The sequence below is a fragment of the Periplaneta americana genome, chromosome 2 (assembly GCF_040183065.1).
Source record: "Periplaneta americana isolate PAMFEO1 chromosome 2, P.americana_PAMFEO1_priV1, whole genome shotgun sequence".
NCBI lineage: Eukaryota > Metazoa > Arthropoda > Insecta > Blattodea > Blattidae > Periplaneta > Periplaneta americana.
In genome coordinates this window covers 191,037,881-191,053,170 of record NC_091118.1, presented here as the reverse complement: position 1 = coordinate 191,053,170, position 15,290 = coordinate 191,037,881, and the positions used below count along the sequence as shown (strand labels likewise).

Here is a 15,290-nt window from a genome sequence, read left to right as displayed (position 1 = left end):
CGCCTCGAGAAGAAAGTTCCATGATGAACTAGAGTTGCCAACCATAGACGAGTTCATTGCTCGACTGGCTAGGAACCTGTATGCGGAAGCTCGTGCTAACCCCAACCCGCTCATATCTGGCCTCGGCCAGTATGATCCTAGGTTACGGCGTAGACACCAGACAGGACCATTAGCTATACTATTGAGACAGGAGGACAGGGAGGCTGGCGTTACTCCCAGGTTTTGGTAGCCACGACTCAACTCCATGAGACTCCTTGGATAGTGCAACCGCTGTAAAATGACCTTGTCTTAACTGGGCTAAACAAAATCCCTCCATAACATATCTACATTGTTGATCGATGGAAATCTAATAAAGCCAATTGGCTAGTATATATCCATCGATTCATAGAGTCATTCAACCTAAGAGCCAACTGGCTAGTCTCTGATATTGAGACAACTCATCCTGCCTAAGGTTTTTCCGTGGTTTTCCTAAGGCGCTAAGACAAATGTCGGGATGAGCCCTAAAAGAAATGGGCCACGGACCTGCATTCATGTCCCCATGAATCTCCCTAATTAACAATTACATCTCTCCCCCCTCTTCGCAATTGAGCCATCATATAGCCAAATGGCTGGTCTCGAAATTGAGACAAATCAACAAGGCTCATGACCTCCTACATAATAGCCAAATTGGCTAGTCTCTTATATGAGACAACTCATCCTGCCTAAGGTATTCCGTGGTTTTCCTCAGGCGTAAGACAAATGTCGGGATGAGCCCTATAAGAAATGGGCCACGGACCTATATGCCCTTCCCCATATATACTCCACCCTTATTATAAATTATGTATGCCCTAGTTCAGATAATATTAATAGTCTATTAAACATACGAGGTCACTCAATAAGTCGCAAATTGAAAGGACAGGGACCTCTCAAATTGCAGCTTAGATTTCACGGCGCTTCTTCCGACGGCCTTCACCTGCTTTGTCATCGAACAACAGATGACGGCCTCTTGCCATCCTAACGGCAAACACCAGCCAACTCCACCTCGCCCCGTTCAGTGATCAATTGATCAATCTCAGCCCCCCTCGCGTATGTGGTACCTAAGAGGTTACGTCCAATTTCGGCTTCCCCTTCAAAATTTTCTACAGCTCCTTCAGGGGAGCAGCGTAACCCGGAGTGAGACTAGTGGCCAACAGGCTTGGAGCTCACATATTTAGTTTTGTACAGCCCCCAACCCCTTGCAAGGACGCGTTTTGCGTACCTTTTAAATTTTCCTCCCAATTCTCCTTCGATTTTTCGATTTTTCGATTTTCGTTCGGACATCACTTCCCTGAAGATGGCTGCAGAGATAGCAGTCGAAAGCTTGGAGCATTCCAAAATCTTAACTCGGCTGATATCCCGCGAAAACATATTAGCGAACCAACGCCGAGAAAGCCTCAAATCATACATTTTGGGCTTCATTACTTCATTATCACAAAATCCAGTTGAAAAGTTTTCCTTAAAAGTGGGATTTTTCTTAAACTAAGTTTCCTTAAAAGTGTGAATTAATTACATTATTCTTATGGTAATTTGGCTGGGACTTAAGAGATTATTCGTTAAAAAGGAGTTTTACTGTACATACAGTATTTGCTTCTCCTTCTTCCCCTCATTAAGAGGTTAGGTACAGCTTACAGCAGTAAAATTTTGGAAATTTTCAACATTTTTTTTTTCCATTACTGTATCTTGTACAATAGTGAAAATTGGTGTGTTTAAAACACTGTCCTTCTGCTACATATTTTTACGATTAAAAAAATTATTTACATTTTTTTTTTTTTTTTTTCAAAAATTCAGTTCACTTTGCAGTGATGAAGCATTTCCTACATAACTCAAAAAGTATGCAACATTCTGTGATGAAATTTTTTGTGTGTATTTATACATGTCATATCAGCAATGTGATGCCTTTGATAGATTGTCTGATAAAAAATAAATTCGTTTAAAAAAGTGGTCAAATATCGGTATTTCCTTCTAATACAAAATAAAAAAAAATATTATTTATTAAGGAATGTAGTTTAAAGAGCATGATATTGTAAATATGAGTTTCAGTAATAAAACAAAAGAGGAGAACATGAAAAAAATTAACAAGTTTATGAGTTATGAGGGAAACGCTTCATCACTGCACAGTGAACTGCCACCATTTATATATATATATATATATATATATAAAGTACTTTTTTTTTTAAATCGTAAAAAATATTTTTTTCGTATAGCAGAAGGACAGTGTTTTACACAAACCAATTTTCATTATTGTACAAGATACAGTAATGGAGGAAAAAAAAATGTTTAATATTTCCAAAAATTTTACTGCTGTAAGCTGTAAATAACCGTTTATTAAATTACAGTGTCCTTATGGAGACCGGTCCCAGGTAGTAATGTTCTTTTGGCTTAATGATGGTAGTACGGAGCACTCATCCCAAGGAAGCTAAGCGGTAAAGGGTGGAGTGGGACTGATTTGCGTAGGGAAACGTGTATGGCCTTGTCCATATGGCAGTGTATGACCACGCACTGCCAACTGATTTTGTTAGGTAGAAGCTGGAGTGGGCCTGGTGTGGATAGGAACTCTCTGTATATAGAAAAACGGACACATTCTTAGGTATATTCGCATTTTCTTTTATTGATAAGGTACCTACTTGATTGTGTGTCCCGCACCGTGGCATCGCAGTCTAAGGCATCCTGCCTAGGACTCGTGTTACGGAATGCGCGCTGGTTCGAGTCCTCATGGAGGAAGAAATTTTCTCATGAAATTTCGGCCAGTGTATGGGACCAGTGTCCACCCAGCATCTTGATGCACTTGGGGAGCTACGATAGGTAGCAAAATCCGGTTACGCAAACCAGCTATAACGGGTGGGGGGCTCATCGTGCTAACCACACGATACCTCCATTCTGGTTCGATGATCGTCCACCTCTGCTTCGGCATGTGGCCGTGAGGCCAGCAGCCGGCTGGTAGGTCTTGGCCCTTCATGGGCTGTAGCGCCACGGATTATTATTATTGTTAATATTATTATTATTATTATTATTATTATTATTATTATTATTATTATTATTATTATTATTATTATTTGATTGTGTTAACATGATGGAATAATGTTGTTAAATATTAAACTGAATTATTTACATGCATAAACTTAATTAATATATTGTTTATTATGTCCAGGTGAATGCATGCCCTTCTCTCACAGCAACGACAGTAAATGACCGCATCCTCAAAACTAAGCTTATCAACAATATTCTCGCAATTGTGTTGCCCCCCAATGGGATTCCCAAGTGAGTACCTGTTCTGTATACTATCTTAATCAGTGGCTGCTAGTGGTCTTTAGTCGTGAAGAGAATGAGGTATGAAAAATAAAAATTCAAGGGTGCAGTCGAAAAAGGGCATGAGTCACAAAAACTAGATTTTACAGGAGACAGAAAAAACTGAATATATTTTAAAATATGGGGGTTGTGATGTTACCATTTGCCTTGGATATGGTTTTTGGTGTAATAAGCATGTGTACATTCTGCATTGCATTATTGCTTTTTTCACGGGAATTACATGCATCGTAATTACCTTGACTCGTGTCCTTTTATATCCGACTCGAATTTAATAGCAAGAAAATTCCCTTATTTCCATCTAATGTCGCATTGAAATAGTCTGATAATATGCTCTGGATGAGAGACAGATGTAAAATTCCCGTGTTTTCCCTAATCGTTTGTGGATTTTCTCCTAACATATTCACGTCATCCGCATAGACAAGCAGCTGATGTAACCCGTTCAATTCCAAAGCCTCTCTGTTATCTTGCACTTTCCTAATGACATATTCTAAGAGCAAAGTTAAAAAGTAAAGGTGATAGTGCATCTCCCTGCTTTAGCCCGCTGTGAATTGGAAAAGAATCAGACAGAAGCTGGCCTATATGGACTCTGCTGTAAGTTTCACTGAGGCACATTTTAATTAATCGAACTAGTTTCTTGGGAAAACCAAATTCAATAAGAATATCATATAAACCTGTTCTTGAACATGAAAATAATATCACTGTGTACCGGTATGTATCGAATACTTTGTTCAGATTTGCGAAACTACTTTCTGAAATACAAACACATTTATCACATTAATTATTTTTGCATATTGGGCAACACACTCCCGACTCCCCTCCTCTAGGAAGTTACTAAACGCAACACTCAGGCAGTATCTAAATTGGACCAACACGTGGCGGATCACAGTCAACACAGACAAAACACAGATATGCGTCTTCCGCCCAAAACTCCGGACTCGAGTCCTCCAGAACATCCCAATCACAATAGCCAACACTCAACTTCCACTCCAGCGAAATCTCACATATCTAGGAATACCCCTCACCTCCAAACTCTCCTGGACCGAAGTAGCTAAAGAAACCTGGAGGAAATATAATGCAGCCACCAGAGCAATAAGCTACCTAAGTGGCATCAATCGACCCGGTTGTATAACCGAAACACTCCTCCACCTATACAAAGCATTGGTTAGATCCCTATGCATATATCCCTCCATTTTCCTCGCACAAGCCCCTCCAACGACCCAATTGAAATTTGAAGCATGCGAAAGAAGAATTCTCCGCCAAATCTTCCACCTGCACAGACGCACCAGAAATAACACAGTTTACACTACCACAAAAACAAAGCCACTCTTCACACACCTAAACAACATAAACAGCAAATACACACATTCGGCAGTAAATCGCGTATATACACAACACATCTTCGCAAATCCCCCGAACACAAACAACAGAACAACACTGGAGAAACTCCTCTACAACTACCACCAGCCCCCACCACCAAACTAAAACACACAAACAAAACCACAAACACGTGTTGGAAATTTGAATACTGTCTGAGAGGACACACGACAGCAACAGAGAGGCAGATGAATAAAATAACACCACACCATGAAAGTCTCCAGAACGATTCAGACGCTTCTGCCACCGGAAGGGGAAACTCAAAAAGTATGTATGTCTGCACAGTGTTCTGCCCAAGAGCAGGTCTTTAACTGCAAACCCAGCATTTCCTTTTCTTGCTTTCCTCTTAATCTCCCCATATAATACTTTAATGCTGTCTATCAACTGATATCTTTTACCCCGAACTCTTGTCCCGTTCACCATTCCTTAAGCATTCCAAATTAACGAATTAGGCCTACACCAAAATAATTAAAACAAAAAAAAAAATAAAGTAAAAAATAAAATAAAATAAATAAAAAGCCAATCACCGCACTCACACACCTACTGGCACTTATGCCAGAAATGGTGTATAAGTATGTAAATATATATTTATTGTTATTTATGTACAATGGCTGGAGAGGGCGTCCTTCGCGTATAAGACCCTAAAACGGCCTCTGGCTCAAAGCCAGTAAAGTCAATAAACATCACAACATCACTTTATAACTATTGAAAAACATTTATTTTTATTTTTAAGTTAAAGATTATGTTTCTAAATACAAAATAAATATATGTTAATAAGGCGTTTTTCGTATTATTTTGTAAATAATATCGTGGTCCCTCTCAGGTCTTTACATGACCCCCCACTTTGGGAACCACTGGATTGTTTTATTCTTTTCTTTTATTTATTTTTTAAGTAAATATATAAGTAATTACTCATACTTGCATACTGTTTTTGTTTCTGATCTTGTAACGTAATAGCACTTGACACTTCATAAATAAATAAATAAGAATGAAGAATAGAGCCTTTTTGAAGTGAATGTCAAGGAAAATAGAATCATTTAATTTTTTTTAATATACAATCTTTATTTTCAACGAATTAGTTTTCAAGTATTCGGCATCAGCTTATCTGTTATCCGATGAATACAGAGTCCAGATGACAAAACTCTTTTACCCAAAAACTATAAATGAATGGATAAACAAATTGTCCTATATAAACTATTAATTAAAAAAATTGTTGAAATCGTGTTTGTAATAATACTAACTTCTCCTCGATCAAACTCTGTTATGGTTTTACTCTGACAGTGTACAATGGAATAAGATTCCATTGAAGTCAGCTCTAGGAGACTTCGAACTGCTGTTAGATGAAGACTTGGCAACACAGGATGAGAATATGAATCGCTCCCGCCTTCAGTCTGGATACTTTCGTCGTCCACCTTCCCATTACAAGAACTAATTTCAGTATGTACATCTCATTATCACAAATGTATGTATTTTTCTTTTGCCTTTTCTTTTCATATTGTGTCCATTAGATGCTTCTTGAACACTATCGATTTACAGAGTGGAAGGTAACCACTGCACCAAAATGAAACTGGCAATAGATCATAAGGAGAGATTTAAAAAATCGAAATAAGTTTTTTTTTCTAACATTCACCGTTTTAGAGAAAATCGTTATGTTTCTATGAAACATTTGGCAACATCACAGCTACTGCAATAACTCTAGTAAGTGCACTGTGGCAGGGCCGTTAGCAGTTCAAGATGTTGTATATCCATAGCAGACGGTAAACAAAAGCAACTCCTAGCATTCGTCCCCCTCTCTCTCTTTAGGATAGGAAAGGAATGATATAATGCACTTGTTGCTTAGTTAGTGATCGCAATTTTAAACTGAAATACGCATCTTTTGATATGAGAAATAAATTGTAATAATTTCTACTGAGATGAGTTGTCTTAGGTCTACATTAAATTAACACTTCTGAAAATAAATCATTACAGCACACAGTATTATTTACATGTAATTTTAGACTGAAAAATATTAAATTAACGTAAATGTCAACACAGCAATTGAAGATCAGATTACGTCATTGCCTCATCTCTTACCTTCCCCTCCCTCTCTGCTATACTCAGTCATATATATGATCTCACACACACACCTTCATCTCAAACAGCAGAAATAACTAAAATGCTCTCTCAATTAATATCACTCAATAAAAGAATTGTATTCCAATGGATACCATCCCATTGTGGAATCCTGGGAAACGAGAATGCGGATGCTTTAGCAAAGAAGGGCAGCACTGCTACTTACAGACCTGTTACTAAATCTGCGTATTACTCTGTGAAAAGATTTGTTAAATCTACATACTTAGACTTCAACAAACAAAATTTGATAACACAATCTCATGGGAAAAAATGGAACTCTCTGCATCATAATCCACAGTTAATTCCCGATTTACCACGAAAATCGTCTGTAGCTGCATTTAGATTGGCAACAAGCCATGATTGTTTGGCTAAACACCTGCATAGAATTGGAATATATCAGTCCCCTAACTGCCCATTGTGCAACTCAAACCAAGAAATGGATTCGGAACACCTCAAAATCTGTGCTTCAGTGGCTGACCATGATAATATATTTGAAAAATATTGGAGTGCAAGAGGTCAAATGACTTCATTGTCAAACGCTTGGCATTAGAAAACAACAACAACATATATGATCTCAACACTGCACTATGTTGCAAGATTTATTTTAACGATTTTCGCAATTATTCAATTTAAATTCGTGGCTAAATGGTTTAATTAAAAAAAAAAAAAGACTCAAGACATTAACTGTTCAGATTATTTTTACCTATCTGCTTGTATAGCAATCAGCCATTTCTCTCAGGCCATTACCACAATAGCGCACTGCAAACATTGGGCAAAGACTGTTTTTTTCCCTGCTTAATGGTGCTTCATCAAAGGAGAAGTGTAATAAAAGTTCTGTTACATTTAACATGTAGAATCTCCTCTTAAATTTTGGTGCATTGGTCCCCTTCCACTCTGTATAAGATGTTAAAAAACATTCAATATTTTGAGAGATGGTAGTATTCATCAAAACAAAGGAAAAAAGTTTAATGAACATGGGCCCTAAAATTAATATCTTCCATGATAAGAGTATTTATACATCTTGATTACACAACTTTTAACACTGTAACACTTCGGAATATGTATGATAAGACTTTCTTGTGTTGAATTCTAACGTACACCCTCACAGGAAACAAAACAAGAGCCGCCAAAACCGACAACGACCAGTTCTGAGGATGACTCATAAATAGGTCGAAACATGTAAACAAGGTACGTTAGAATTTAACACAAGAAAGTCATATTATACATATTACGAATATTTGTTGATCAACGTCATAGGAGATGCCCAATGTGATTTCTATAAAAAAAGAATACCGGTAATTAAATATTCTGAGAGGTGGTAGTAGTCTTCAAAACAAGAAAAAAAAAAAAACTTAATAAATATGGGTCCTAAAATTGAATTTTGTACGAAACAAGGGCTTTGAGTTTGGTATTGTAAGAACAACATATCTTCTAATATCTAATATGAAGTCTTTGCTCGTTTCTCATTGATATGCAGTATAATATCGAAAATGCAGTAAACAAAAGGATAAAAAGGTGTGATTCCCTAAGATGTAAGGCAGAAGAATGCATTACAGTGAATGGAAATCACATTGATCATCTTCTATAATGCTGATCAACAAATACTCGTATCTTGGAAGATATTAATTTTAGGGCCCATATTCATTAAACTTTTTTTGTTGTCACTTCATCTTGGCATCTCATTATCATACAGTTTCTGAGAAATGTTATTTAGTCACCAGAATAAATCACCCTTACACAAATTCAATGCTTTCTTTTTATAATACATTATAATTGTATATCTTTTCTTTTAATTTCGTAATGCGGACATTGGCAATTTATTCACATAAACAAAATATTAATAGCTTAAAAAAAAAAAAAAAGCGTACATTTGCTAAATGGCTAGAACATCGGCTTTCCATGATAGTGACTGGGGTTCGAATCCTGGTGAGTCCAAGCGGACTAATATATGTATATTCTTATTGACGTATTCCCTCCCACCCCCCCAAAAAAATATAACAATATATTATATTGTTATTACTTAGGTTATATCGGTAGGCCTACTTAAAAACATCCTGTAGGTTTGAAGAAGGTACCAGTGTATGGCTAGTCTAGTGGATATAATCAATAATACTGCTTGGAAAGAAAATACCAATCCATCTGTAACCTTAGAAGTTCGTATAAAAGATTTATAATCGCAAGAAAATGAAAATGTTTATAATGATTAATTAACCTACAAACGTAAATTAAAATGAATATGATGTCCGTTAGTGGGCATGAAATTATGGAAATATAGGCTATTTGCCTTCTTACATTTACGGTAGAAAATGTCTAATGTCATAAATTAATAATGCACTTGCGTTTAAAAATACGCAAATGAAGGAAATCATTGCCTTCATTTTGGTTGACTTAATTTAAATACGAGTATTTACGTAATCTGTTTAGTGTATTTCGTTGCCATAGAAACAATGGCGGCAGCTAACATTATTGAGAGCAGGAAATATGGCAATGGAGTTATGTACGGCAGGTAAGCGACGTTTTATTTAAATGGTGTGCACAAAACGATTATATCTTAATAGAAAACTACCCTCACATTATAAAATAATGTCTTTCATTTTATTTTTACCTGCCGTAATGCATTAACTTCGTCGTTTTTTTATTGTCCTTAATATGTTAATTTCTGTATCTTATAGTGTAATATTTACTTTTATTTATTGATACACGTGATAAGGTGTTATTCTACGCCATTTTTAATTTAATAAGCTAGTTACGAATTAGCTATTTCCCCCTATAGGCCTACTAGTATTCTATACAGGAATCTAATCACCAGAATCAGGTTTTTTGGTGATAATTTCTCTAATTTTTCGTAAAAAATATGACTAAAACGTCGTACTTCCGGTTAAAAATGTGTCGAATTTCATGTCTGGCCTATTTTTTTTCACCATGTAATATCATACACTCATACACAATCTTAATTTTATTAGCAGCATTCTTATACACAGCATTGTATTTGCAACATTCATGCTAAATAATAATAATAATAATAATAATAATAATAATAATAATTTTATCCTTTGTAAATCAGCCTTATTGTTACTTATAACTCAGTTTTACACAAGAGCACAGTGTTCAGTGGTCCTGTAGGCCATTAGTTATAGAATTCCCAAATAATTCGTCTCCTTATTCTTTTGTAGTCAACATCTTCAAAACTAATATATTAATCTTCTTTAAAATTAATTTTTAAAATGCCCTTTTTTCCTTCGTTTTTATCGCAGAAATGAAGATTTTTTTGCAGAAAGAGCCAATTTTCTTGAAAATTCGCTATAAATTTACTACTATAAATCAGTTACAAATATGATAAAAAAATGTGTTTACTTCTTGGTACATCCTTGTGTCACATTTCGCGTTTATCACTAATTCGGTAAAAAAAAAAAAAAAAAAAAAGAAGAAGAAGAAACACTGCTGGTCGGATAAGTATTATGTGACTAAAATATTCCACTATTTTACGCGTTTTAGTAATCGAAGGATGAAGTGAATAAATGAATTAGTGATTATACTGAAATAATATACGATAAGGGAGGTGACAGGGGGAATTGGAAGTGATTGTAAATTGGAGATGAAAGTGAAAGATTACTGTGTTGAAGGCAATCATTAGAAAGATGTAAAAGATTTCAAAGTAGGAGGGTAGATAGTCAATAGAGGGTAGTAATAGTAGTAAAGGAAAGGTTAAGCAGACAGCACATGTCGATGAAAGTTGTAATTGAAATTGTAATTAGAAGGTTATGGAGAGCCCGAATACAGAGATGTGGTGGCGAACCACAACCGAATAAGTTGTAGAAATAAGTATATAATAATAATAATAATAATAATAATAATAATAATAATTATTATTATTATTATTATTATTATTATTATTATTATTATTTGTCAGAAACCAGTGTACAAGGCCTAGATATGACATCGTCAGGTTTGATAATATACACACGCACACATACACTCACACATGCACAAACAAATAAACTTAGCATAAATAAATATAGACAAATAAACAAATAATTATAAATTTATAAGCAAATAAACAGACACTGAGAAATAAACAAAACAAGCACTGAGAAATAAACAAAACAAGCACTGAGAAATAAACAAAACAACTGAGAAATAAACAAAACAAACACTGAGAAATAAACAAAACAGACACTGAGAATTAAACAAAACAAACACTGAGAATTAAACAAAATAAACACTGAGAAATAAACAGATAAGGACAAAAGAAATAATTAAAACACAAAGAGAAAAATTAAAATATAGAGAAAGGGTTACATTTCTAAAATACAATATTTACATCACACTCCATGAATTCATTCACTGAAAAGAAAGGTCTGTTCAGCAACCATCTATGTATGCAGGACTTAAACCTATTTCGCATATCGTATATCATATCATTTTACGTGTTTAAAATTAATTAAATTTCTCAATGGAATATTGAATATTATGGATTACATCTCTAAAAATTCGTATTCCTCTTATCACCCTGTCATTAAGGTTAACATCTGCTGCGAGAGCATCATGGGATCTTCTTTACATCAAGTTTGTTTTGCAATTAAAAGACGAGACAAAACAATTTCATAACTTATTCTTTAACATGAAGATATCTATTAAATGATGGTCGGAGGGGTATAGAGAGAAGAAAATTTCAAGGGAAAAAATGAGAGGTGTAGCATATGGTCGAGAAAAATTACCATGGCAGCACCGACTGTAGGTAAAGTAGTCACGTTCAATTAGTAGGCTAGCGGTGTCAAAGAGGACGGAAGCTTTGTAGTTTCAATAATTTTAATTATGTCACGCTGTCCATTGTCGTCAAGTCTTTTGAAGGCTGCTCCAATACTCCACACGGAATGTATGGACGGAAGCTTTGTAGTTTCAATAATTTTAATTATGTCGTGCTGTCCATTGTCGTCAAGTCTTTTGAAGGCTGCTCCAATACTCCACGCGGAGTGTATGGACGGAAGCTTTGTAGTTTCAATAATTTTAATTATGTTGCGCTGTCCATTGTCGTGAAGTCTTTTGAAGGCCGCTCCAATACTCCACGCGGAGTGTATGGACGGAAGCTTTGTAGTTTCAATATTTTTAATTATGTCGCGCTGTCCATTGTCGTCAAGTCTTTTGAAGGCCGCTCCAATACTCCACGCGGAGTGTATATATAAACCAGAGTTGCAAATTTTAGCAGTGTGTCTTGTTCCATGTTATATTAATATATAGCAGCAACAAACAAGACGTGACAACGACGCATTTTCATTTTATTATCGGTGCATGCAATAAGGACTTACAAATCTTAAAAGGAATGCCGCTGCCTAATAATTAAACGAGGCTACTATAACAGAAGTCTCGGCATGTGTCCTAAATATTTGTGTCTGGTCTAAAAAATAGTCCATGTCTGGACTTGACTTTTTGAAGACTGTAGGCTCATAGGAAAAAAAAAAAAAGAAAGAATATCAGTATGAATGTCAGAGACATCGTTTCAGTTTATACTTAATGTGGGGAGGGGGGGTGGACGGGCAAGATTTTTATTATTATTATTTATTTATTTGGTTTTATTTTTTTATATGTACTTCAATTTGCTCAAAATGAAAGAGTGTTACGGTATTCTGTAAACCACAGTTAATCTGTCAACACGTTTAAATTACATGCATTGTCTTGTTAGAAAAAAATTAGGTACCCATTATGTAAATATGTATGTATTTAGGTACCCATTATGTAAATATGTATGTATGTATGCAGTGGTATATATAATATTAACAATACACAGTTAAAATGATCAGCAATACACAATAAAATTTACAATACATAATACAATTTACAACACATATACAATTTTATACACAATACAATAAGAATACACAATACAATTTAACACAATAATAATAAAACATAAAATAAAACACCTAATTTTACAACACAACCTACATAATTATGTATAGGTCCTACATAAGTTTCAATAGTCTTTCACTTTACTCTCATCTCATTCCCTGTAGTGGCACTATGACGCATTTCACTGACACTTTAGCACATTTCACTGACACTCTGTAACACATTTCACTGACACTATAGAACACATTTCATTGACGCTATAAACTAATTCTAATGTTATATCCTCAGGGTGGCAGTTTTGGACAGAATGCGAGTCACATATTGTACAGATCTCGACAAATCAGTTCTTATCTCCAATTTTGAAAAGCGAGGGTGGTCTCAAGTCGGACCTGATGATGACTGGAACTTCTACTGGTATGTGTATGTAACATTACAATCATTTTATTTTCCATGTTTGCATTTGTTTGTCTCTCAACAAATTCTACGAATGTCTTGTAGTTATTACTAAAGTACAGTATCTGTTGGTTTCCTTACAAATTGTGTTAATTTCACATACTTATAGATTATTCGTGTTTTTTCATTTCCCTACAATCTCTTTCATAATCTACCCTCAAAATACTTCTTCTCAACAATATTCATTGTTCAATCTTCGGAACAGCTTTAAAGGTTTGCTTTTTATGAAACTGTTTTCCTTGAAATTATTACTAATACTGTATTTGGTATATCACAGGGCAGGCACCCACACATGTCGCAACCTGTTCAGTGTTGACAGTGGCTACAGGATGACAGATAACCAGTAAGTAATTGCGATACCATCAGCATGTTAAAGTTAAAACTATAATTGAATCGATTATTATTTGATAAACTACACATGTTGTTAGCTATAAGTTTTAAGAAAACTGCAAAAAAAAAAAAAAACCTGTTTGCAGCTTATAAATATTGGATGTACTTATCTTTTTATGGTGAATTTTGCATATGGATTGCAATATTTGTAAATAATCTAAAGAAACATTTAATTATATTTGAGAGCGTCAGGGCACCATAAAGTTCGTGGACATGGCGTTGTTTCCTCAAATACTGGTACACGAAATCTTTAGCAGAAGATTCATTGTTGTCGTTGTCGTCATCTTCCCATAGTGTCATCCTCAGTTCTGTCAAGTGAATGCGTGATACCGCGAAGCAATACCAGCCTTATTTCAAATAATGCGCGCACCCCAGTTTTTCTTTATTAAATACCAGAAAAAAATATACGCGGAGTATTCGCGTATATACAGTACTTTCAATCTGAAACTAAAAAAAAAAGAAATACTAGATACAAAAATGTCCATGCAGACTAAAAGAGTTATTGCATTGAGTTTACTTTCTTTCATATATTATTATCTGCAGTTATATCAATTTTTTTTACATTACAGTGTAACCTTTCCTTACGGACACCCCCAAGATACAGACACTCCTCAAATACGGACAGATTTTTATGTCCCAACTGAAATAATATAGAAATAATGATAAATTTAACTCTCGTTTACGGACACTCTCAGACACGGACACGGGCAGCTGTTTCACAGTTCTAAAGCTTGCTTTACCTCCTAACTGAGGACAGAACTTGATTTTCAAGACCTAATGTGTTAAAAAATGGAAAATTTAGTTTTGAGAACTGTACAGAAATTCCTTAATATGAAAGAATACAATAAGGGCTCGTAGGCTACCACTAGCCCAGCCGACTACCCCTTGTTAGCTGGAAGTGGGTGGATAAACAAAGTCATAAAATTTAACCTGTCTGATGGGACCAAGGTTTCCACGATCGTGAAATTGTATTCGACACATGATAGGGTTAGTAGAATTATTCTCTTCACTTCAATCAGTTGTTCTGATTCGAGAGACATGGCACTTGAACATAAAGGTTAAGTTGAAAACTGTAAATTACAGTACTGCGTAACTGTAGACCTAGAATAAAATTGCATGGCACATTACTGTATTTTCCTTTTTCAGTCTTATCTACTGTAGTTCAGAGTTGCAAAGAATTTACTGTAGTATACTGTATTTAGAATTAAACTACAGTAATACATTTAATTTAAAGCGTGAAGGGATACATAATGCATATTATAAATTTACTGTTAGATTGATGAACCTCCTTCCCAATAAAGGACACCTTCCACATGTGGACAGATTGTTACATCCCTTCGATGTCCGTAAATGAGAGGTTTCACTGTATATTAATTATTTTGTAGTAGGCCTATTATACATATTTTTAACATTATAATAATTATACTGTAGTTTCATTTATGTTTATAAATATTGTATCAATTATTCTGTAACTGTAAACATATTTTTAAGACGTTTATTTAATTGTAAGTATTTATTAATAGAGAAGTACTTTAAATGAATATTAGCCTGCACTGACAATGTTTAATACTTATATTTACAAGTCTCTCTCAATATGAATTCAATTATTGGTGTAGAGCATCAACAAAAACATTACAGATTCAATAGTAACACATGACATTAGAGAAACAATTTCTGTGTAGTTTAAGTAAATAGAAACATTTTGTATCAAATAGAGGAGACTAACATAATTTAAATTTTGCTACAGCAGAGTAAAACTGTATCTTTTATTCTTGCTATAGGGCAATCAA

The 15,290-nt window shown here is 34.8% G+C and overlaps 1 protein-coding gene across 3 annotated transcripts in view; it reads left to right on the top strand.

Moving 5' to 3' along the window:
* Positions 1–15,290, top strand: part of TTLL1B (Tubulin tyrosine ligase-like 1B) — a 49,127-nt gene that overhangs the window by 14,042 nt on the left and 19,795 nt on the right. Inside the window, exons 1-4 of one of the 3 annotated variants that reach the window (XM_069819191.1) lie at positions 6,014–6,135; positions 12,946–13,071; positions 13,388–13,453; positions 15,282–15,290. The exon at positions 15,282–15,290 is cut by the window's right edge and continues 170 nt beyond it. In XM_069819191.1, the coding sequence (XP_069675292.1) occupies positions 12,965–13,071; positions 13,388–13,453; positions 15,282–15,290 (182 nt within the window). In that variant the 5' untranslated portion in view covers positions 6,014–6,135; positions 12,946–12,964. Of the gene's footprint in view, positions 1–3,166; positions 3,277–5,979; positions 6,136–9,269; positions 9,317–12,945; positions 13,073–13,387; positions 13,454–15,281 lie in introns of those variants that run through there. The other 2 variants (XM_069819190.1, XM_069819192.1) reach the window with 2 other exon arrangements.